Genomic DNA, 23,972 nt, shown 5'->3' with positions numbered 1-23,972 from the left:
ATTTGATTCGCCGAAATCAAATTTCAATTAATTTTCTCACCACCGGACGATAAATTGCCTGACAAAAAAACAGTTGCCTAAGCTACATAAATATTTTAGTGTTGTGGAAAACAAATTCTCGAAATTAATGTTTATTTATTGCTGTGACATCCCAAATATATAATAACCACAATCATATAATATAGGCATCAACATCCAAATAAAGAGAACAGTTAGAGTATGACTTGCAATTAAGTACGGAATTACAGTCATCCAAATATGAAGACGGAATTTTAAACTTAAACAGTTTAGAGTATTCAACACTTCAAGCGTTCAAATAGGAAATTCCTAAGTAGACTGCACTGCAACATCAGTGTCCTCTAGTTCTTGCTCCAAAGGTATCTCCTCAACAATTTCTGCTCCCATTCAAGTGGATGATCATCGCAAAAGAAAACATACAAAAGCAACACACCACAATATAAAAGAACAATTAAAGCATACCCTTTAAACCATGACTCAAACACTCAACAAGACTCATCCGGATTGGTATAACTGTCGAACTATTGGTCGTCTTTGCACTTGCATAGTTCAGCTGGCCCTCCCCAACACTATGCAAGGTAAACCCCCCAATCTGTCTATGTCTAAACTCTAAGACTATAGACGAGGACCTCCCTTTACTCTCACCACTCACACTGTTCTTCTCTATTTGAGCATGAACAGTGCTTTGAGTGTAGGGATAGACATACCAGTTCAAAGCTCCATACAGTTATACAGAACAACATTAACACCCCGCACATCACTTTCAATCATCTCACCCTAAGATGTCCAGTTCACACTCAATTTCATCATTTCAATTTGCAGTCACATTATTTCAAGCCACACAATTCAAATATATGGACATACATACATCCTGGCAGTCAAACAACATCAAACAGCTCAAACAGATGTGGAAAAATATGAAACTAACTGAACTAGGTCGCACAACGCACCAAGATACAAGGCAAGACAGCAAAAATTCGCATAGCGCACCACCTTTGGTGCGTTGAGCGAATTTTCCTGACGGAGGAGTGTTTTTCAGCTAAAATTCGCATAGCGCACCACCCTTAATGCGCTGGACGAATTTTCCTGACAAGAGGACAACTAAAATTCGCATAACGCACCAAGTTTTTGCGCTATGCTAAACTAAAATTCTAATACACATTATCAGTCCCTAAACCCTCGCATAGCGTCCCTAATTCGCTATTCGAATTAATTTGGCTAATTTTCCAGGCTAGCAACAGTCGCAAAGCGACTACATTCGCTACGCGACTTATCAAACAGAGAGCAACCATTTGTTATAATTCGCATCACGCACAGAGTCGCTATGCGAATGCCCTAGAAGAGAGCACCTCGCCAGGGTGACTCGTTGAGCGAAAGGCTTCGCTCTGCGAATCTGCAGAATGAAATTCTGCAGATTTGCACAACTCTACCACTCCAAACTCATTCTAACCATTTTGATGAACTTCTAACACCCCCAACTCGAAGTATATATTGAATTAAACATGTCTAACTGATTCTAACCCTTCCTAACATCTTTTTGAAATGATTAAATCCAGTTTTACCTTTTAAAACATCAATTCTTGCAACTTATGAACCCAATCTCATTTCAACCATTTGCTAAAGACTTTACTCAGTTCTCTGATCCCTCACCAGTTCCATTGACTCATCTAAACTAACCCAACTGCCCAATTGGTCACCGGAGAAGAACCCAACGTCTGAACACATCAAACTCACCTTCGACGCCAGCACATATGACTAGTCACAACTGACTGGACCAGGCCAGGGCTGCTCTATGATCAGGGATGTGCCAACTCAGGTTTTTAAGGTTCCTCTATCCTACCAACAAGTACTCTCAACAAACCACAGTTAATTTGTCTAAACCACCCAAACTATCCTATGGTACTCTAGACCCCAATTGCCCAATTTCAATACTCCACTTCCCTCACAGTAACCTAAAACAGTACATATACCCATTCACTATCCATTTTAACTATTTCCCAGAGTCCTTATCCCAATCCAGAAATCCAGTACAGCCAACAACCTCATCCAAGTCAAACAATGTTCAGCACACCATGGTTACACAACTTCCACACATCCAGCAGATACAAATCAACATGCTCACCACAAAATATACTCAACAGTAGATAATTATAAATTATCAAGCATGCACATCATATAGTTCAAACAAAACATAACTAGCTCCCCTTACCTGGAAGTTGAGTAGTATACCCAACTAGAGTGCTCTAACAGTGCCTCACAGCAAGAACCTAGGCAGTGCCCTGCACCTACCAAAATGTGATGGAAACCACTCTTAGAGCTGGGATGGACAGAGAACACAAAAAGGCAAGCTACCAACCGCATGCCACCAGTAAAGTGGCATGCCCTAGGTTCCAAAAACAGTGGAGGAAAAGGGAAAACGACTTACTAGTCGAAATGAAGAAAACGTTCGGTAGAAATGGAGTTCTCACGTCGTGGATGCTTGGACAACACAAAAATCAAATTCCTACGGTTCTTTGAGCTGGAAATCTAGAGAGAAGGCAGAGAGAGTTTAGGGCATGAGAGTTTTAGAGAGAAGGAAAAATGAAGTTCAGGGAAAGAAAATGGATTCTGAAAAGCCCCTCCTAAGGTCAAGTTGGCCTTAGTCTGATGGGCCTGACTGCCCTACATAAGACCCAAAGCCATTTTATAAATTTTCATGCCCTTACAATTGCTAGTAATGAGTTATTGTTTAGCTAAAGTGTAAAGATTTTTCAAAATTATTGACCATTCCAACAATTAATCAATAATGTTGTCTGCTAGTTCAATTTTTTCATCCAAACCTAAAGTTGAATCTAAATAGTATTAATACAACAAATTAAAACTATGAGGAATAAATGAAATAAAATTTATAAAATTTAATATTGACAAAAAAAAAATTAACTGCGTTCCGTAAACCACCGTGACAAGAGACCTCTATAGCGGCAGAACCACCATGAGCGGTGGCGACAGGCGGAGAAAGTGTTGCCTGTTGCTTACTTCTCCACCGCCAGTGGCGGTGGTGTGACGGTGGTTGCGCATCTGATGCCGCCGTCCACGGTGCAGTATCAAATGGGCAACTTCTTACATCATTCATTTGCTTTTACAAGTGACGTAAAAAAAGTAATTTTTACATGAGCTGAACAAAATATTACGCATACTTTAAATTTGATATAAAATTAAATAAGTAATAAAATCCATTCAAATAGTATCAGTGAATTGACATATTTCTTTAATAAAAATGGTTTTCCTAAGAGAAAGAAAAAAAGCTCTTTTATATGAGAATTTGAAGAGATAAAACTTATACATGAGAAAGAAAAAACCAACCTTCTATCTCTGTACAGGAATCAATATCCAGAACTATTATCCATAAAAAATATATCATACTTTTTTCTTTTGTGTCTCTCTCAATTACGTTACTCATTCTAGCTCACACTCTTCTCTTCTATTTTTATCACTTTTTTTATTTTTAAAGTATGTTATATAAAAAGTTTATATGAATAAAACTTGTACATTTTCAAATGCAGTTTTATTTCACTGAAACAAAAATAGACCTAATGTGCTCTATAAGCCGACCAAGTTGACTTGTCGACTTTTGCACTGTTCTAATAAACTTTGTGGACCCCTATAGAATTAAATCCAGTACTTTTTTTTAACACTTTCTTTTAAAATTACCACGGTCTATTTATATATATATATATATATATATATATATATATATATATATATATATATTTTTAAAATAATATTTTATATTTCTTTGAAATGAAAACTAGATAAAAATTGAAAAAAAATTATAATATATTGATAATTTTATTTAAGCATACAACCTGATGAAAACTTCATTATATATTTATATTATTATTATTTTTTTTAAATGGGAATGAGAGAGATGCATCACTCACAATATATCTAAGTTTTAAAAGAAAATTGAAATGAAGCTGTCATTGTGAGAGACTAGGGCCATGTTTAGAAATAGTTCATGAAAATGAAACACTCATAATTCACCTTTTAACAAGCCTACGTAATGGTAATTTTCTGTTTTGGTTTTATTATCTCATATATCAAATTTAAAGGCATGGATTAAAAAGGTTAAAATAAAAAATAAATTATATTTACTGTGAAAATTTACTGATGTAACATATGGTTAAAAAAATTAAAACATCATTGCAAATCATTCAACAAAGTTTTTAACAATTAAGAACATTATAAAAGACACTTTTTTTTATGGTTTGTATTTAAGAGAAGAATTTATTTAAACTTTTTACCATTTTGGCAAGTCCATTTTTGTTAACGTATCTTGCATGCCAGATTGATTATTGTCTTTATCCTTCATATTTATTTATTTTTTCTGTGGTGAGAAAAAGAATTGATCTTTAATATTAGAAAAGAGAGAAGTGAAAAAGAAAACGAAAAGCATTTTGACTCCATTATTAGTGTCCAAACTCGTCATCATAACATTTTTGTTCCATTATAAATACACTACCCATTGCAGTCTCTTCTCTCCGTATCTCAAACTCAACACACAACCTTTGCTCAAACAAAAAACACCAACGTTGTTTTTCCTCTTTCTCTTCTTCTTTTCTCTTCCCATGGAAGGAGGTGTGCCTGAGGCTGATATCTCAGCTTTCAGAGAATGTTTATCTCTTTCATGGAAAAACCCTTACGTTCTTCGCCTTGCTTTCTCTGCTGGAATCGGTGGTCTTCTCTTTGGTTATGACACTGGTAAATAACAGAAAAAGGAAAAAAAATCTAACTTACCATACTCCATTTTTAACCATTTTCTCCTCTCTCTCTCTCAAAAAAAAACATCAAAAATCTTGTTTTGTTTTTCCAGTTTCGTGTAATGAAACAACCCTTTCCTCTGTTTCTCACCTTCTCACCATTCCCACTTTCATCTGCAAGCTTTTCTGAGTTCTAACCACAAAATCACTCATTTATTATGTTGGAAACTGCTGTATATTCTGGATCATATTAATTATGATAGATTAGTATATTTCAAAAGGGTGCATGAGGTTTATTTTTATCATATGATTAATATATTTACATAAGCAGATAATAATATGATTAGTGTTGTTATTATGGTTTGTTTGTAATTGGGTTGATGATTGTAAGTGCAGGAGTTATATCTGGGGCTCTGTTGTATATCAGAGATGAATTCAAAGAAGTGGATAGAAAAACTTGGCTTCAGGTAATATTAATCTTTGATGCAGTTTCAGTCTTTCAATGAATTCAAAATTCTTGTGACTCCAAACCTACTTTCATGGACTTTAATGCCCTTTCTTACATCTTCTCTGTTCTCAGCCACCAACTTGCACAAAAAACAAACTCATCTTTTTCTATGTTTCAAACACTCATACTATTATAATCCACATATTCCATATTTTTACACACATGAGAAATAATAAATATATCTTTTTACATATAATTTTTATTAAAATAGCTTCCTCTTTTCAAGAAATATTCTCAATTTTAAATAAAATAATTATGATGGTCGTAATTAAGAAAAAAAAAAGTATTTCATCATTTATTTTAGGGCAGATTAAAGAGATTAAAACACTAACTAGTTTAGGAAGAAGATGAAAGTTTGTATTTGATAATCACCTGTCGTTTTTACTAATTTTGAGGTAAGTTTTCGTTTTGCCGTATTTAAATTGAAATTTTATTAAAAAGTAAATATTTTTGCCACCAGAGTTAACACAGAAAATCGATCCAGTATTTGGTAGTAAAGTTTTATTTATTTTTTCTATTTTTCATATTTTATTCATAATTTACTGGGAGTGTGAAAACCATGACTTGGTTTCTCAGTGATATATTTTTCTTATTATCTTTAAAGATAAATCTTAACTTAGCACGAATTAAGGGTTTTTTTTTCAAGATAATATTATTTAATGTTCGTTCAAGAACTTTTGAATTCCATGATCCCGATTCACGGGATGAGATCCAGTTAATTAAATTAACTATTATTTAATATTATTAAAGTAACCCAGTTTTTTTATTCCCATAATTAACATTGCCCTTGCGTATATCTAAGCCCTGAATTCGGTTAATGCTTGTTTTAAGCTTTATTTGCACATTAAATGAACTGCCGTCATGGATTTGTTCCTTTCACGTTAGGATGCTTTGGAAAATGAACCTACCACAAACCAAATACATGGTCTGTGTTAATCACACTGTAAAATATGAAATAAATGCAATTTATAGTTATAAAAATCTAATTTTAAAATATCATTTTATGGTGGGTGATGTTTAATTAATGAAAACCTTTAATTTTTACAACAGTACTCTTTTACTTGATTGGTAGAGTAAAATAGAAAAGCAATATTTCTGGAGATGCGTGCGTATGAATAAATGTTTTTTCATATATTATAATACAAAATAATAATAATAATAATAATAAATTGAAAAAGGGTATGATCACCTGAAAAGTTGACATGTGTTAGCTGAAGAAATGTTCCGTTGGTCCCGTTGGGGTGTTGGCCAACAAAGCAAAATCGAGCACCAGCTACAGTAACCACTGAAAATCCCCCAAATCCTAATTATATTCTTAACCTGCGTAATCAATCATCAAACAGTTAATTAAGAGAAGGAAGTAACTTGTGGTTCACTTTAGTTCTAATTTAGTTCCATTCTTTAATTACTACTAAATGGCCTCTTATCTGTGATAAAGGTCAGATTTTTGTAATTTTTTTTTCAATTTTACTTTTTTCATCTAACTGTTTGAGTTCAATTTCATGGTGTGCTGTATAGTATGTGTCAATGAATTGGAATTGTGAGTAAATTACAATTGGGGTGCCACAAATCTGAAACTGTGGTTCTTTGCTGTAAAAGAAATTTATGGTGATGTGTGACTTTTGGTATTCTCATTTTGTGTGATTTGTAAAAAATCTCAGGAAGCCATAGTGAGTACTGCAATTGCTGGAGCAATCATCGGGGCTTCAGTTGGAGGATGGATCAACGATCGATTTGGAAGAAAGAAAGGAATTGTTCTAGCAGATATCCTCTTTTTTGTTGGGTCTGCTATTATGGCTGCTGCGAAAAGCCCAGCTGTTCTCATTGTGGGTCGTGTGTTCGTTGGCATTGGTGTTGGTATGGCTTCAATGGCATCGCCCCTCTACATTTCAGAGGCTTCACCAACCCGAGTAAGAGGAGCCCTTGTGAGTCTCAACAGTTTTCTCATCACTGGAGGACAGTTCCTTTCATACCTCATCAACTTGGCCTTCACCAAGGTGGGAAACTGTGCTGTCACTTTTCACTTTCTTACAAATTTTTCAGACATGCCTGATCTATGTTGGTGTTCATTAAATGGTTTTTTTCATGCATGCGATTCCCCGAGTGTCTCTGAAGCTGTTCTCTAATCAAAATTTATAGTTTAACCACTGAATCCATGGGGTAAAGAGGGTAACTAGGGTGAAACTTTTCTGATACTGATTGAAAAATAGTAATAAACACATATAAGGAAGGGCATCCAAGTTTTTGTCATGTATCTCTCCTTATTGATAGTGTTAGATGGGCATTAGCTATTTAACGTTTACTAGGAAAGAAATTGAACATACATGAGAGAATCCATTTCCATTTGCATACAGAAGGTTGGTTTTAAAATTAAAATGTGGTGGATCATTGAACTTTTCTCTGGGTGTTCTTTTGTTCATCTAGTGTATGGTAAATGAGTTTGTTCATGTTTTTGTCATTCAGGCACCAGGGACATGGAGGTGGATGTTAGGGGTAGCAGCAGCACCAGCTTTGGTTCAAGTTGTATTAATGTTGACACTCCCAGAATCACCTCGTTGGCTGTACCGAAAGGTCGGATCATCATCGTTGATCAATTTTCATTGATACGTGAAACTGTAAATCTTAATTGTTGTTACATTTTTGTTCCCACAGGGTAGGGAAGAGGAGGCAAAAGCAATTCTGAAAAAGATTTACCCGCCTAGCGAAGTTGAAAGTGAAATTCAGGCTTTGAAGGAATCAGTTGATATGGAAATTAAGGAATCATCAGAGAATGTCAGCTTGATCAAACTGTTGAGAACCCCAGCTGTGAGAAGAGGTTTATATGCAGGCATGGGTCTTCTAATCTTCCAGCAGTTTGTGGGGATCAACACTGTGATGTACTACAGCCCCACCATTGTTCAGTTAGCTGGTTTTGCATCTAACAGAACAGCACTGCTTCTGTCACTCATCATAGCTGGTCTGAATGCATTTGGTTCAATTGTGAGTATATACTTTATTGACAAGACTGGGAGGAAAAAGCTTGCTCTGATCAGTTTGTGTGGAGTTGTGTTCTCCCTGGCTATGCTAACTGTCTCTTTTCGAGAAAGTGAAATTCATGCTCCAATGGTGAGTGCCATTGGAACCTCTCAGTTCAACAACACATGTCCTGATTACAAAGCAGCTCTGAACCCTAATGAATGGAGTTGCATGACATGCCTAAAGGCTTCACCATCTTGTGGTTTTTGTGCTGCCGATGACAAGGTACAAATCCATTCCACCCTTTTTCATTTTGCCAACACCATGTTTCGATTTTGCGGTTCACAAAACTCTTACCAATTACTGGGAGGGAAGGGCTAGAAAACAAGTTATTTCAAGACCACACATAATGCATATGGCTGGATTTTGCATGTCTAGCTATTACTGTCAATTATTGGGAGGGAAAGCAATGAAACAAGTTCTTTCAATTCCAAATGTTGACAATAATTTTGCATTTTATATCCATTGACACCAATTTCTGTTAAATTTGCAGCTTTTACCCGGGGCATGTCTGATCTCCAATGTTATCACAAAGAATTTGTGTGGCAGTGATCATAGGGCATGGTACACTAGGGGGTGTCCTAGCAAATATGGTTGGACCGCCTTAGTAGGCCTTGCGCTTTACATAATTTTCTTCTCACCTGGGATGGGAACTGTTCCATGGGTTGTGAACTCTGAAATCTATCCCTTGAGGTACAGAGGAATCTGTGGAGGAATGGCATCAACAACTGTTTGGATTTCCAACCTCATTGTTTCAGAATCCTTTTTGTCCTTGACAGAAGCTATTGGGACAGCGTGGACATTCATGATGTTTGGAATTGTAGCCGTTGTGGCCATTTTCTTTGTCGTTATATATGTACCTGAGACCAAAGGGGTTCCAATGGAAGAAGTGGAGAAGATGCTGGAACAAAGATCATTGCAGTTTAAGTTTTGGCAGAAGAGATATTCTGGCACTGAGAAGCACTGACTCAAACAAGAACAAAGAACCTTGTTTGAGTCATGTTTAGTTGTTGTAGCTTTAAATAGTGAATTAAGTGGCTTGTGAAATATGGTATTGACAATGGTTTCTTTGGGTAAGATTTGTGATAGTTAGAATTTTAGCCCTAATGTGTATGTAGTTGATTAGCTGGGTTGCTGAAAATCCTTGTGAGATCCCTAGAGGATTGATATTAAGTTCTTCTTTGTGAACTAATAAAAAATATTAAATTATTATCTATTGCTTTACATTTTCTTGAAACTTATTCAATATAAAGAATTTGATCTTCTAACGTAACCATCTTCTATTTGGCTTCTTTTTTCTTCTTTACACCAGCTAATGGTAACAACACAAGAAAACGTTTGAGAAAGTATTTTTCTGTAGCTTCTTGCAGTCCCTTTGAATTTTGCACTGCTCTGAATTCATATTATGATAAATAGGAAAAAACCAAGCAATACATACTGTTTTTCTAATTCTTTTTTTTTATTAAAATTAATACAAGATTCTGTATTGGTGGAAGTTAAATAATGAAATTCACATAATAAAAATTAATCTGTCGAAAAGTTAATATTAGAAAAAGTGTATATTTTATTAGCATACTCGAATCTGGACAAATTTAAGTTGCAAGTGTATCTTCATGGACAATTCAGTGTGTGGGTCAAATTTAAAGGATTTGATACTTGGTGGGCATCCACCCGTTGGTGATGATTTCTAATGAATTCGTAACTTCAATAACGTATTAAAATTATAAAGCTTGGATTGATGCTAGACAAAAGGAACGCATAGCACAATTATACAAGTCACATAACACGTTTTTTATATTGTGCTCCATTTATTGATTAATGCAAACTAGAAATATAAAAATATGTCCTACTGTATTTTTGTATTTAATTTATTAGAAAAAGGCATGGGTGATAGTTAGAGCTGGTCCAGTTTACAGGATTTCGTCGTGTTCATGAGTTTGAGTAAAAAAAAAAGTCTATAAGGCCAAAAATTCCACATAATTAAAAGTTCACAGATCAAATGCCAACAAAAAAGCCTTATGGCACAGGCTAATCTACGAACCAACTTTTAAAGTAAAAAGTTTATTTCAAAATAAAATATTTAAATGATCTTCATAAAAATATTCGATTCAAATTTAAACTGAATTAAAGTTAAATAGGACTTAAATTAATCTAAGTCATATTGTGATGTTTTAAGTTGTTTGACATGAACCAAAGCAAGTCTTGTCTAGATGCGGAACTTAAACTTAATTCAAGTTGAGTTAGGTCTATCTCATTTAAATCAATTTAGATTCATGTTATATCGGATTGAATCAGACCAAATCAAGTCAAAACTCATATTAATCTTGAAACATGTCAAGTTCACGTTAAATATTATTAAGCTTAATACTCTATTTTGTCTCCAGTTTCGTTCGAAAATGTTAAATTAGTCCATCTTTTAAAAAATGCGTCAATTACATCCTCACTTAATAAAATTTGCATTTCAAGATAATTAACGCCGTTTGTACGGATTTAACGGAAGGGATTTAATTGATGCAAATTTTACTAAGTGAGGACGTAATTGACGCATTTTTTAAAGGATGGACTAATTTGACATTTTCGAGCGAAACAGGAGACAAAATAGGATATTAAGCGATATTATTAAGAAAGACTTCTAAGAATATGTTGGACCGAATATAGTTGACTTCGTATTAGATCGAGTTCACTTAATTCACTTTAAGTTAAGTCTAATTAATTCCATAACACATTAAATTAAATTAAATCTCCCTTCAACTAAATTAGTTGGACACATCTTAATTAAATTATGTCAAATTCACCTTAAATAAAATAGAATTGAACTATCTTGAACTAGTCGAATTGAACTTACCTTAGATAAAATCGAATGAGATTCACACTGCGTGAATTAAGTAAGTCTAATAAAATAATATCTGTCAAGTTCATTTTCAACCATAAGCTTCATAAGCTGCTTATAGAGTAGGTTGACTATAAAAGGGGTGTACACTCCTATCATTTATTGGGAGGGAAAGGACAAGAAAACAAGTTGTTTCAATTCCAATTGTTGTCAGTAATATACATTTAATTTTACATATTATATTTATTAATAGACTATGGGATCTTGGAAAGTAATAGCGTCCAGAACTATTTGGATTTTCAACCTTACGCTTTCGAATCCCTTTCGTAATAGACAGAAGCCATTGGCACAACATGGACATTGATGATGTTTGGAATTGTGGTTATTGTGTCAATTTTCTTCTGTCATTGGTTTTGTAGCCGAGACCAAAGGATGGAATAATAAGGAGTCTCATTGTTGAATGAGAAAAACAATGCTTTGAAGTGTGGCTCATATTATTTGAAAACAGCATCACATCAGATATTAGCCCCAAAATCAAATACAAAATCCTTATCCAACAAGACAAACCTCAGACTGCTTAACCTCCACTCAGTAAGTCAAAGAATTAGCAAGTAGTAAACACCTTCATCAAATAATTTCAAAAAATCACATCACACTCACCTATTACGGTATTTAATTATGAAGTTTTTTATACCATATTATTTCTATTCTAAAATCTTAAAATAATAAATATTTTTAATAGGTTTTTACTGCCTATCAAAAAATAATATATAGATTTTTAATCCTAAACAATAGAATAATGATTTGGTAACTTATTTTCTACCAATTACTTACTATCACCAACCTTACTCTCCAAATTTTCTTTTTATTTTTTTCATCTCTGAAATTTCAGCTGAAGGTCTAGCTTCTTCCATTTGTGTGCTCTAGTTTATGCATCTATCACAAACAAAAACCTAATAATGATTAATTAACACTGTTCAATTTGCTTTTATATATCTAATCCTTAATTTTAAATTCATTAAATCTTAAAAGTACACTATAAGCACTTCTCGGTACACTATATATTTGCTCTTAATTATTTCTGTATGATACAATAGATCACTGCATTCGGTTCATGAGTTTATTCTTTTTGCTACTTGCATTCTTGGTAAAGACCAAATAAATAAATAAATAATCTATAAATATTTACCTTGCATTCGATGAATTATTTATTAGGTTTTATATTTATATATCTTGTTAATTAGGAAACATTTTCATATATATTTTGTATTATATAATTCAGAATATATTTTTAAATTACGTATAAATTTAAAATTGTATAATTTTTAGTATGTTTTCAAATTTTACCATTAAAAAAATATAAAGCACGAACATTTTAAGCTTTTTAACACTTTATGGGAGAAACTGTGAAGTGCAAAAAGTAATTGGCAAAGCTAAAACCCTAAAATGGCCCAACCCAATAATTTGTAGCTTGGGCTGCCTATCTGTGAAACGGAATAGAGAAAGAAACCGAGAGTGGTGGGAACGCAGAGAACTCCAAATACATAACGAAGAACTCAACGCCAACACCCAAACCACACAGAAACTTGATACATAGAGAATCTGAAACAGAGAGCATTGTCTGAGGTCATCGTAGACGGTCGGATGTGATGCAGAAGTAGTTGTCATATGGTTTAAGTACGTTTTCCTTCATTATACATATATGGCTGCAATCCACTTTTGATCTTAGATTAAATGTAGATAATATAGTAGTTTAATTTAATTATGATATGATATTATTTTCAGGTCTTAATGTCTAAACGATCATGAATAGGTTGTTAGTACCTGTTTAGGCTAGAATAATTTTGTTTTTGTTTTGCTCACTGGGAATCCTTATGTCAAGAATGCATGTCTTGAAAACTTGTTGTACTCGTTTCATTGGTTTTTTCATTCACACTTGCCAATCAACTTTGTCTATGGCTAACGTCATTATTCTTATTTCTAATAACGTCGTAATTATTGCCGCACACCTTTCAATTCAAGTGACCAACCTTCGAGCATGAGAATACTGTTTTTATGTGTGTAATTTCGTATAGTCTTATTGTATGAAATTCTTGAAGTTGGGTACACATTTTCACAAGGGCGTAAATTGTTTGTTGGAAAGTCTTATGGATCAAATTCTGTTTCGAAGACTTTACTTTAACATTCATTGTTATGTGACTGATATATTTGATGTTTTTGATTAACATAGACGTGCTTTTTTCTTCTTTGGGAAATTTAATTTGTAGTAATATGCCATTCCACCTTTTAGGAATGTTGAACATACAAGATGCCAAACGTATTACTTTCTAGTTTCATTAACTTTTAGTCTGTGTAACTCAGTAGTTGTTATGCATTTCTTTAGTTATTCTAAACAAGTATTGTTGTTTTGTATATAATAGTAATTAATCAACCATCTATCGTGCGTTCAAAACAAAGAAAGACTCAATATATACAAGAACTTGAGTACAAAGTTCAATCCCTTCAAATTGAGACTGGAACACTTTTTGGCCAATTGAAATTGTACCAAGCTTCTTCCCAACTCAAGTCCTGAAATATATCTAATCTAGAGTAGAGAATATTTTTGTTTTGTTCTCAACTTTTGAAAACTGTTTATGAATCTTTTATATTGAACCTAACATAGTAAATATGCTCCTAAACAATTCAACTAGGAAATATGATATATTTATAATTGGACCTTAAATTCTCAAATTAATATAATATAGAAATCTTATGTGTATGTCTTTTTAATTCTATTCCCTTATGGTAGTTAACAGAACCTGCTAAGGGTTTCAATAGTTTCTCCTTTGTGCAATTTCAATAGTAATGCATTTTGTTAAATAGATATTGAAACCAAATGTGATTGTTTAATATCTTTTGGACCTTCAAATTGAATAAATGGTACATTTGTTACCCTATGCAGTTAAGATATTATGGCATATGCAGAGTCAAACTGAATCTTTTTAAGTCCGGTAACATAATTAAATTATTATTGTAAATTAAATTTAGGAACCAAATTCTCCCTTCTATGCATTGATTTTAATAATCAATAGTGTTATGTGTAGAGTCTCTGAACTCACTCTAGTCCTTACGACAACATAGTTGAAGTATGCCTCTAAATTACCACCCTAAATTGACTTCTTTATGTGGTCAATTGTTTCAGCAATAATTACAGTTATACTCACGCAGCAATAATTCCAGGAAAAATACACCAATTTTAAGAAAATGTTTATTTAGGTAATTTACAGATTATAATTTGTACATAATGATATACGGATCTGACCTATGGATTTTGATCTGTGTGTACTCAGTTACTTACGGATTTAGTCTGTACGTAATTACATATGCCTAGTTTTATATCTGTTGCAAGAATGGCTGTCGAGGGAGACAATTTAATAGTTCAGGTTCATCGAAAATCAAGTTTATCATTTATTTGAGCACAAGAAGATTTGAAATTTAAGGAGTATTAAGATAGTCTTGGTGCATGAATACAAAGAAAGCAACTGAAAAAGCTACAGCATAATCTCAATAGTGACTTTATTATCTATATCCTCCACTGATCCAATCAAAACCCTCCAATTATCATTCACTATTCTTGTGTAATATCTAATCTGATCTAATCTGCATGTTCTTTTTTCTTAAGCAACCCAATTGATCTCTTATACTTATGGTTACTAAATACCAGATATTGTTGATGAAGAGGGACTTCAACAGGTTATATTTGATAGATAAACTACTGTTACAGAATATGAAAGTGGAAGAGGTGAATCAATGTCAGATTCAAGAGTGGTATCCAAAGTTAAATATATGCCCTATGTCTAGACTCAATTTCAAGGTCCAAATTCATGCACACAGAAACAAACATAGGCAACAATGTTATCTCAAAATCTATGCTCTATGTTTAGACTCGCAATTTCAAGGTCCAAATTCATGCACACAGCAACAAACATAGGCAACAATGTTATCTCGAAATCACATCTTTTGGCCCCGGAGACCCAAGATTCTCTCACAACCCATTTGGAATATTTGTTCCGGGCTTGTTCAGATGCTTCTTTGCTTCAACAAGTTAGACAAGTCCACACTCAAGTCGTTGTTGGTGGTATGAATGATATTTGCTCACTGAGTTCCAGAATTTTGGGCCTGTATGTTCTTTGTGTTAGAATCAAGGATGCAGGAAACTTGTTCTTCAGGCTTGAACTGTGCCACGCTCTTCCCTGGAATTGGATGATAAGAGGGCTTTACATGTTGGAGTGGTTTGATTTTGCTTTGTTGTTTTACTTCAAGATGTTGGGTAGTAAAGTTTCACCTGACAAATACACATTCCCTTATGTGATTAAAGCTTGTGGTGGTTTGAATAATGTGCCGTTGTGTATGGTGATTCATAACATGGCTCGATTGATGGGATTTCATGTGGACTTGTTTGTCGGTAGTGCTTTGATCAAGTTGTATGCAGACAATGGTTATATTCATGATGCACGACTTGTGTTTGATGAATTGCCCCAGAGAGACACCATTTTGTGGAATGTGATGCTTCATGGTTATGTGAAAATTGGAGATTTTGAAAATGCAATAGGGACTTTTCGTGACATGAGGACCTCTTATAGTAGGCCTAATTCAGTGACATATACTTGTATTTTGTCTATATGTGCTATGAAAGGGAAATTTTGTGTTGGTACTCAGCTTCATGGTCTTGTTATTGGTAGTGGATTTGAGTTTGATCCTCAGGTAGCAAATACACTTGTTGCCATGTATTCAAAATGCGGGAACCTTTTAGATGCTCACAAGTTATTTAATACAATGTCACAAACTGATATAGTAAGTTGGAACGGATTGATGGCTGGATATGTACAAAATGGATTTTCAGATGAGGCTGCACCTTTGTTTAATGCAATGATCTCTGCTGGTGTCAAACCAGATGCGGTTACTTTTGCAAGTTTCCTTCCTTCTCTCCTTAAAAGTGGGAGTCTTAAACATTGTAAGGAAGTTCATGGTTACATAGTGCGACATAGGGTGCCTTTTGATGTCTATTTGAAGAGTGCTCTTATTGACATATACTTCAAGGGTGGAGATGTAAAGATGGCATTCAAGATTTTCCAGCTGAATACTTTGGTTGATGTTGCGGTTTGCACAGCTATGATATCAGGTTATGTACTTAATGGGCTGAATAGGGATGCTATAAACATTTTCCGGTGGTTAATTAAAGAAGGAATGGTTCCTAATTGCCTAACCATGGCTAGTGTTCTGCCAGCTTGTGCTGCAATGGCTGCTATAAAATTAGGCAAGGAGTTGCATTGTGATATTCTAAAGAAACGACTAGAGAATATAGTTAATGTGGGATCTGCCATAACAGATATGTATGCAAAATGCGGAAGAGTGGATCTTGCGTATGAATTTTTTAGAAGAATGTCCCAAAGAGATAGTGTATGTTGGAACTCGATGCTTTCAAGCTTCTCACAGAATGGAAAACCAGAAATGGCCATTGATCTCTTCCGCCAAATGGGAATTAGTGGAGCCAAGTATGATACTGTGAGCCTATCATCTGCTCTCTCTGCTGCTTCAAATTTATCGGCACTCTATTATGGGAAAGAGATGCATGCCTGTGTTATAAGAAATGCATTTAGTTTTGACACTTTTGTTGCAAGTGCACTGATAGATATGTATTCTAAATGTGGAAAACTAGCTTTGGCTAGATGTGTGTTTGACTTGATGGACGGGAAGAATGAAGTGTCATGGAACAGCATCATTGCTGCCTATGGAAACCATGGTTTCCCTAGAGAATGCCTTGACCTATTCCATGAGATGTTAGGAGCTGGGATTCACCCTGACCATGTTACTTTTCTTGTCATACTTTCTGCTTGTGGCCATGCAGGCTTAGTTGATGAAGGCATACACTACTTTCGTCGCATGACTACAGAATATGGTATCAGTGCTAGGATGGAGCACTATGCATGCATGGTAGATTTGTATGGTCGTGCTGGCCGTTTGCATGAAGCATTTGATACTATGAAGAGCATGCCATTCACTCCAGATGCTGGTGTTTGGGGGACATTGCTAGGAGCTTGCCGACTCCATGGCAATGTGGACTTGGCTAAACTAGCTTCAAGACATCTTGTAGACCTGGACCCAAAGAATTCTGGATACTATGTATTGCTTTCTAATGTACATGCGGATGCTGGTGAATGGGCAAGTGTTCTTAAAATTAGAAGTTTAATGAAGGAGAAAGGAGTTCAGAAGATACCTGGATATAGTTGGATTGATGTTAATGGGGGAACCCATATGTTTTCTGCTGCTGATGGAAATCACCCAAAATCTGTTGAGATCTATTTGATTCTGAAGAGTCTCCTTCCTGAGCTGAGAAAACAGGGTTATATTCCTCAACCATACCTTCCATTGCACCCTCAAATCATGGGCAGGCATTGAAACAAGAATGATTGATTTCTTTCGTATTCTCAGTAATAATCATAGCAAATACTTGATGCAACTCATCATTTTAACATAACTTCTATCCAAACGTATGAGTATGCTTTAAGTTATCTCTTAAGCAACTTATTACGTTAGAATTATTCTTCGAAGGTATATTTCCAATAGTCTCACCTGAATCTAGTATTTACTTGAGAATTGTACCCACATGGTTTGTGAGCTTCATGATTGGCTAAATTATTTCAATCATTCTTGTTACTTCTACCTTCCTCTGTAACCCACATTGATGACTTGTCGAACATAATTCTCCTTCTTCTCTTTTAATTTTTCTTTTTGTTGAATTTATGCACTCCAATCTATTGTCCCATTTACCATAACAGAAATTTTTGTTATGTTCAGGTATAAGTAGATTCATATCGAAGTCTTGGAAATTTTGTTGACTTTGGTTTGGCTGTTGTACTTGTATGTCCTTGCAATGTATCTTAGGGCATGCGGTGATGGGAGAATTATCAGCGGTATATTCTTCTTTTAGTTAAAGTGTGCAAAATGCAGGAAGAATGAAAAGATCAGCAATAACTGTAAGGGCTCTTAATAGAAAAAAATAAGGCCACTGTTTATCATTATTTGAAATTGAGCAAGGAGGGATTTTGCTCTTTCATTCTGCTCCTAAAAACTGTATTGAGTAGCTTACAATTACAACGTGTAGAACAAAGTATGCCTTCCTGTCTTCTCCATTTTCCTCCAACCGAACAGTTTGCAACTATTATTATCAAAACAAGCTGTTAGTTGTGTTAATCAGCTATACCTTAGTTTGACAAACCTTTGTTACCTTCTAAGATATGCTTTATATTTTGCTTAGGTTGGAACACATTAATTTATATTATTTGTTGTAGTTGATGGAGAGGAAGTGACATCAACAGTATATAAATTCTGCATCTATTTTGGTGATGAAGCATTTCATAAACAAGCCAAACAAGAAATTGAGCACAACTAACGTGGCCTATCATATTTGTCCTTTAAGAGGTAATTTTCCTTAAGTCCAAACCTCTTAATTCTATCTCAACTCAACAATATGCGTGCAGTTTTATCTCTGCTGCAAGGAGCGTTGTCTAGGTAGGGAGACAGTTTAATAGTTCATATTTATTGAAAATCTAGTTTACCACTTATTCTTGGACAAGTTATGAAATTTAAGGAGTATTAAGATAGTCTTGGTGTATGAATACAAAGAAAGCAACTGAAAAAGCTAAGCATAATCTCAATGCAGTGCTTCTATCCTATATTTACTTAGATTTTCCTGCCTTGTCAATGGTGACTTTATTATCTATATCCTCCACTGGTCCAATCAAAACCCTCCAATTATCATTCATTGTTCTTATCTAACGTCTAATCTAATCTAATCTGCCTGTTCTATTTTCTTAAGCCACCCAATTGGTCTCTTATACTTGGTTACGGAATACCAGATACCGATTGTTAAAGAACAGGGACTTCAACAGGTTATAATTAGTAGAGAAACACTGTTACAGAATATGAAAGTGGAAGAGGTGAATCGATGTCATATTCAAGAGTGGTATCCAAAGTTCAAATCTGTATCCATCAAGACATTAATTCATCAACTTCCCGAGTCATTTATTCAGTACCTTCTTGATGACTGAGGGCCCTTCCTGTTACCTGTTTCTGTCTTAAATGAAGATGCATTACCCAATAGAATTCATAATCCATATGTGGAAGAAGATTTTAAGGTTTCAGAGGGATTGCAGAAAGTTTTCAACCACCTTCTTTTCCAGAACTAGAATTGAAAATTAAGGAATCCATTGTGTACCTTAGGGGTGCAGTCTTTCCCAAGCTTAATTGGAGTGCCCCAAAAGATTCAGCTTGGATAGGTACTGTTGGTACCCTTCGGTGCACCAGTTTCAGTGACATTGCACTTTTATTTTGAGCATCTGACTCATTGGTCCATGACTTGTGCCATGCGTATGATTCATGCCAGGATAAATCTTCAGCCAGGCCCCATAGTTTCTTTCTTGCACTCTGTAATGGTATCCATCTCTTCAGCCAGACATGGAATTTCGATGTTTCGTACGAAATCATAAGTTAATTGGAATTTCTCAACGAGAGGTTATTACTTTTTATTTATGTTTTACTTGAAAAGAAGAAGGATCTCCTTTCATTGATACTAGCATTTTTTAACAATCATGTGAGGGCTAAATTTGAGTCAGAAAACTACACATTGGATGTTTATATAACAAAGGATGAGAGAGTGAAGGTTATAGATTTCAACCCTTGGGGTGCCTTTAAATTGCCCTTGTTGTTTGCATGGGATGAATTAGAGCAAATTTATACTAGAGGAAATGATGTGGAGTTTAGAATTGTGGAAGATCGTTGCGCTGTTTGGCCAGGACTGAAAACAGCTGTTTTTTTTTTATTACTTGGATACCAGTCCGGGAAGTGGTTGGGAACAATTTCTAAGGACTGCAGATGAAGAGTTAAGACAACAATATACAGAAGCTGATGCATGACAATCATCTGCTGTTTCTCTAAATTATTACTTGATGTAGCAAGTAAAAAAGTAGCTTTTTAATGTGTATTTTGAGTTTCTTGACAAAGGGGAAAACCCGTGTTTGAAAGCATTACCTCACAGAGGATGAAGATTTCTTGTTTAACAGAAACCTCTTAGTCTTTATGGATGTTAAGTTTTTTTGTGGAACTTCAAACATCAGATATTCTTAATTAAAGTTTTTATGTTAGTCATTGTATGCTGCTACCAATTTCAGGCCTTCGGATAATTTAAGTGTTGAAACTGACGTGACAATTGTGTACTATAGTATCATTTACTTATTTTCAATAATATACTAACTAAACTTTGAGGAAGTTTTGTGGGTAACACTGGAAATACAACATCAAATCATTGTCCCATGTAAGAACGTGTGTTACGATTGTGTTGGCACCAAGTGTTAGGAGCTCAAGTTCAGTAAGCTTGTGGTTCTTAGATTTATGCATATGAAAAAAAAAACACTGTTGGTAGGCGTCCTTTCATGTCTGAGCATATACTAAAGAAATTTGTTTTTTAAACTAAAAAATAAGTGCACCATACCAGCTATCAACTTCAATATTATGTTTTACCAATTATTTTCCAGGTTAATTTGTATTTGTTTCAGTTCTGGAGGCATACACTTCCAATTAACATGAATTAAAGATGCAAATCTTCTCTTCACTTTTAGGCTTTGTTCACTTGAATAGATTTGAGGAGGAGTGATTGAATGGATTTGAGAGGATTTGAAGGTAAACTTTTTGTTGTTTATTTGAATGAATTTTTAAGGTAGGTGAGAGTGAATTTGAAAGTACATTTTTTTAATTTGTCACATCAATCAAATCCTACACTAATTCTCACAAATTTTTTCTTTCAAATTTACTCTCACTTACTTCCAAAATCCATTCAAATAAACAATAAAAAATTTATCTTCAAATCCATTCAATCACTTTCCCATAAATTCATTCAAGTGAACAAGTCATTAGTAGTGATTAGTGATCTGATTTTTATTGACTATGAGGATGAGTTCTTGCATCGTATTGCCGTTGAAATTATAATGCAACATGAAAGTTAAAGTTTGTATAGTTTAAATTTGTTGCACTCTACAAGTGGATGGATAGTGTATTTACTGTCTGAATTCTATAAAATTAAAAAGCGTATGTAGGTTCAACTATACCTTTTTGTTCTGCATCTTACCAAATATTTCTAAAAACATTTTTAAGTTCTATTGAATGCCTCCCATAGATAGGTAAACCTATTTTATTTTAAATGTAATGATTTTCTCTTAGTTGTGGGTTCTTTTACGTTGTTATCACGTTTGTATCGAAGGGAATGCTTGTGAATTTCATGACAGTTACATTTTGCTGTGTTTAGAAGGGAGAGGATAAGATGAAGATGAAGTTAAGCTTGAGAAAGAAGAAAGAGTGAAGTGAAAATAAAGTACACGACTAATTGATTACAGATGCATGATGCATGAGACTTTGAAGGTGTTTAAAGGGCACCAATGTTCTTGAGACCAAGAACAACCCCAACTCCAATGATGTGGCCGACAGCACCACAGGCCAAGGTGTCTGCAAGAGTGAACCCAGCAGGGTCACCAGTCTGCAAGCCTGAGTCCCTCACCTCCAGCTTTAGCCCTGCAGTGGCTTTCCTGTTCGCTGATGGAGCCAATCCAAACCTTCCAGCAAACAGCATCAGGCTTGTAGAAGCCACCATAATCTGTTCAACATTTCAACAATCTCAGCTATCATATTAAGAACAATCCTATAAACAATATTCTCTCTCACTTCTTTTTCATTGCATATTGAACAAGAAACTGTATGATTGTTAGCACCATTCTGTAGACCCACCAAGCAATTCACATGATTGAGGCATGTATTAACAAGAATTTCTTATGTACCCTTCTGAAAACTGAGCTGTTATCTATTAAGCTATGCTTTGTAATGTACTCCAATGAAACAACAAAATTTAGAAATGAGTGAAATTCATAAGATCCTACCAGATTAGTGGATGAACCAATGTAGTCACATCGAACTCCCAGACCACCCTTCCCCTTGCGCCTCATGGGTTGGACAGCAACCTGTCAACAAAAACATACCCAGTTATCATAATCACAATACAATTGAAACTAAAGTTCAAATTCTCTATTCAGTTCTTTTTTACTGTCTCCTTACTGATTTTTTAAAATAACGTTGATATATTAAAAAGGTTTAATATATTTTAAAACATCAAAATTAATATCCATAAATGTATTTTGAAAACTAAGTAGAGAAACAACAATAAAAGCTCAGCTGAAAATCTATATTATATGAGCAGAAACAACAAGATCATGTGCAATCTGTGTCTAACATATATCTAAACTAAAAAAAAGATGGTAAATTTGTAAATATAAAATGTGCTGACCAAGTTCTGCACAGGGGCAGCTGAGAATTGGGGTCTGAGACCAGTGAATTGGGGGAGAGTGGTCATTGCAGTGGTTGCCATTTGTTAAAACTAAGAAGAGGAAAATGAAAATATGTTTGGTTTCTTCTCTCTGAGTCTCCCTTTTCTTGAAATGTTTTGTGGGTTTCTTCTGTGACTATGATGTATCTAATGGCAGCCACATGAGGAATTTGTGGCCTCAGAAGGCCAAATTGAGATGGCCAAAGATTCGTTAGTCCGATGTGGCATTATATGATTTGGAGGAATGGATAATGGATAATGTCTTAACAGCCACGATGTAACACCCTCTTTTTCACAAAATAAAATAGCATAATATAATTATTTATTTATATTATTTAATTAGATTTATAATACAAAATAAAAATATTTTATAAAAATAAAATTAAGTTAAGTTTATATTGGAAAGAGAAAAAAAGTTAACATTAAGTTGAGTTTATAGTCATTTATTCTTTTTTTTCATTTATATTTATTGAGTTTGTGATGTTCGATAAAAATTGGATTAAATTATAGAATATTTAGTCCATATATTTTATATAATTAGTGATTTCATTCAACAATAATGTCTCAAACTAAGGTCATTTTAAGGAGTAAAGGTCAACTATGGGAATTACATTAAATTTATTTTTTCTTCCTTATTTCAGGATAATAGATATTTGGAATAGATTTTGAAACCAACAAATATATAGAATGAGACAGTTTAATACTAGAATAGTTAAGAAAGTTGAATCGCCGTTGTGTTATAAAAGTTTATATGATAATATTAGGAATGTTCCCAACCTAACTCAAAAAAAAAAATTAAACGCGATCCAAAAAATTGATAATCAATTAAAATAAATTTGTTTGGATTGATTTGGATCTTTCTTTTCTAGAATCTTGACAGTTTAAAACTGATCCAATGTGTCTCACTTGGTTCATACTTGCAAATTTGTGGCAGAAGAGTAATAAAAATGTTATGTTTGACAAATGAATGAGTTGGAATGAGAGTTATCCTTGTAATGTGAAGCTCATATTATTAATCTTGAGGGAGAAAATTCAAAAGGACTGATTTTGAATTCTGTACCCATGAATGCAAGTTTGTTATACATATAAGTGATAGTTATCCAATGATTTTAATTTCTCGAAAATCTAAAGATGGAGAGGTACATTTCCAAAAATAATTTTTAGCTTAATTTTCCAAATAAACACGCTTTGAAAAACTAACTTACCAACTCAAAATAAATATTTTGCCAAAATTGCATGCTATATTACTTGTATTAAACTTAATATAATAACAAATTAAATATTTCAATAAAATAATACATTACCTTTTGATTTTAAAGCTAATATAAATATTCACCAAACAAAATATAATCATTCATATACTTAATAATTATTAAGAATAATTATCATATATAAAAAAAATCTACAAAGGTTTGCCTAGAGTAACTCGATTCTCCTCTTTAACTATCATCTAAA

The 23,972-nt window shown here is 34.0% G+C and overlaps 3 protein-coding genes and 1 pseudogene across 3 annotated transcripts; 3 read left to right on the top strand and 1 right to left on the bottom strand.

Moving 5' to 3' along the window:
- Positions 1-4,527: 4,527 nt before the first annotated feature.
- LOC108322642 (probable inositol transporter 2) lies at positions 4,528-9,504 on the top strand. The gene is made up of 6 exons (XM_017554792.2): positions 4,528-4,758; positions 5,154-5,224; positions 6,927-7,262; positions 7,729-7,836; positions 7,918-8,505; positions 8,774-9,504. Exons 1-6 carry the CDS (start codon positions 4,626-4,628, stop codon positions 9,245-9,247), a joined length of 1,710 nt encoding a protein of 569 aa, XP_017410281.1. The 5' UTR covers positions 4,528-4,625; the 3' UTR covers positions 9,248-9,504.
- Positions 9,505-12,637: 3,133 nt separating this feature from the next.
- On the top strand, positions 12,638-17,931 carry LOC108322640 (pentatricopeptide repeat-containing protein At4g21300). Its single transcript, XM_017554790.2, has 2 exons — positions 12,638-12,787; positions 14,814-17,931. Exon 2 carries the CDS (start codon positions 15,002-15,004, stop codon positions 17,546-17,548), a length of 2,547 nt encoding a protein of 848 aa, XP_017410279.2. The 5' UTR covers positions 12,638-12,787; positions 14,814-15,001; the 3' UTR covers positions 17,549-17,931.
- Positions 17,932-19,074: 1,143 nt separating this feature from the next.
- LOC108322641 (uncharacterized) lies at positions 19,075-20,064 on the top strand (annotated as a pseudogene).
- A 1,412-nt stretch (positions 20,065-21,476) lies between these two features.
- Positions 21,477-22,646, bottom strand: LOC108322634 (photosystem I reaction center subunit psaK, chloroplastic). The gene is made up of 3 exons (XM_017554785.2): positions 22,479-22,646; positions 22,075-22,155; positions 21,477-21,794 (listed from the first exon to the last, which is right to left on the bottom strand). Exons 1-3 carry the CDS (start codon positions 22,557-22,559, stop codon positions 21,567-21,569), a joined length of 390 nt encoding a protein of 129 aa, XP_017410274.1. The 5' UTR covers positions 22,560-22,646; the 3' UTR covers positions 21,477-21,566.
- Positions 22,647-23,972: the final 1,326 nt, after the last annotated feature.

This window comes from Vigna angularis, chromosome 4 (genome assembly GCF_016808095.1).
Source record: "Vigna angularis cultivar LongXiaoDou No.4 chromosome 4, ASM1680809v1, whole genome shotgun sequence".
Taxonomy (NCBI): domain Eukaryota; kingdom Viridiplantae; phylum Streptophyta; class Magnoliopsida; order Fabales; family Fabaceae; genus Vigna; species Vigna angularis.
The sequence above is the reverse complement of the archived record's forward strand: the minus strand, read 5'-3'. Positions and strand labels throughout refer to the sequence as shown.

Excerpts from the sequence above, each read along its gene's own strand:
- LOC108322642 (XM_017554792.2), top strand. The coding sequence starts at position 4,626 with ATGGAAGGAGGTGTGCCTGAGGCTGATATCTCAGCTTTCAGAGAATGT. Across the intron at positions 4,759-5,153 it reads TCTCTTTGGTTATGACACTG|GAGTTATATCTGGGGCTCTG; the intron begins GTAAATAACAGA and ends TTGTAAGTGCAG. Across the intron at positions 8,506-8,773 it reads TTTGTGCTGCCGATGACAAG|CTTTTACCCGGGGCATGTCT; the intron begins GTACAAATCCAT and ends TTAAATTTGCAG.
- LOC108322640 (XM_017554790.2), top strand. The coding sequence starts at position 15,002 with ATGTTATCTCAAAATCTATGCTCTATGTTTAGACTCGCAATTTCAAGG.
- LOC108322634 (XM_017554785.2), bottom strand. The coding sequence starts at position 22,559 with ATGGCAACCACTGCAATGACCACTCTCCCCCAATTCACTGGTCTCAGA. Across the intron at positions 22,156-22,478 it reads CTGCCCCTGTGCAGAACTTG|GTTGCTGTCCAACCCATGAG; the intron begins GTCAGCACATTT and ends TTTTGTTGACAG. Across the intron at positions 21,795-22,074 it reads TTGGTTCATCCACTAATCTG|ATTATGGTGGCTTCTACAAG; the intron begins GTAGGATCTTAT and ends AATGTTGAACAG.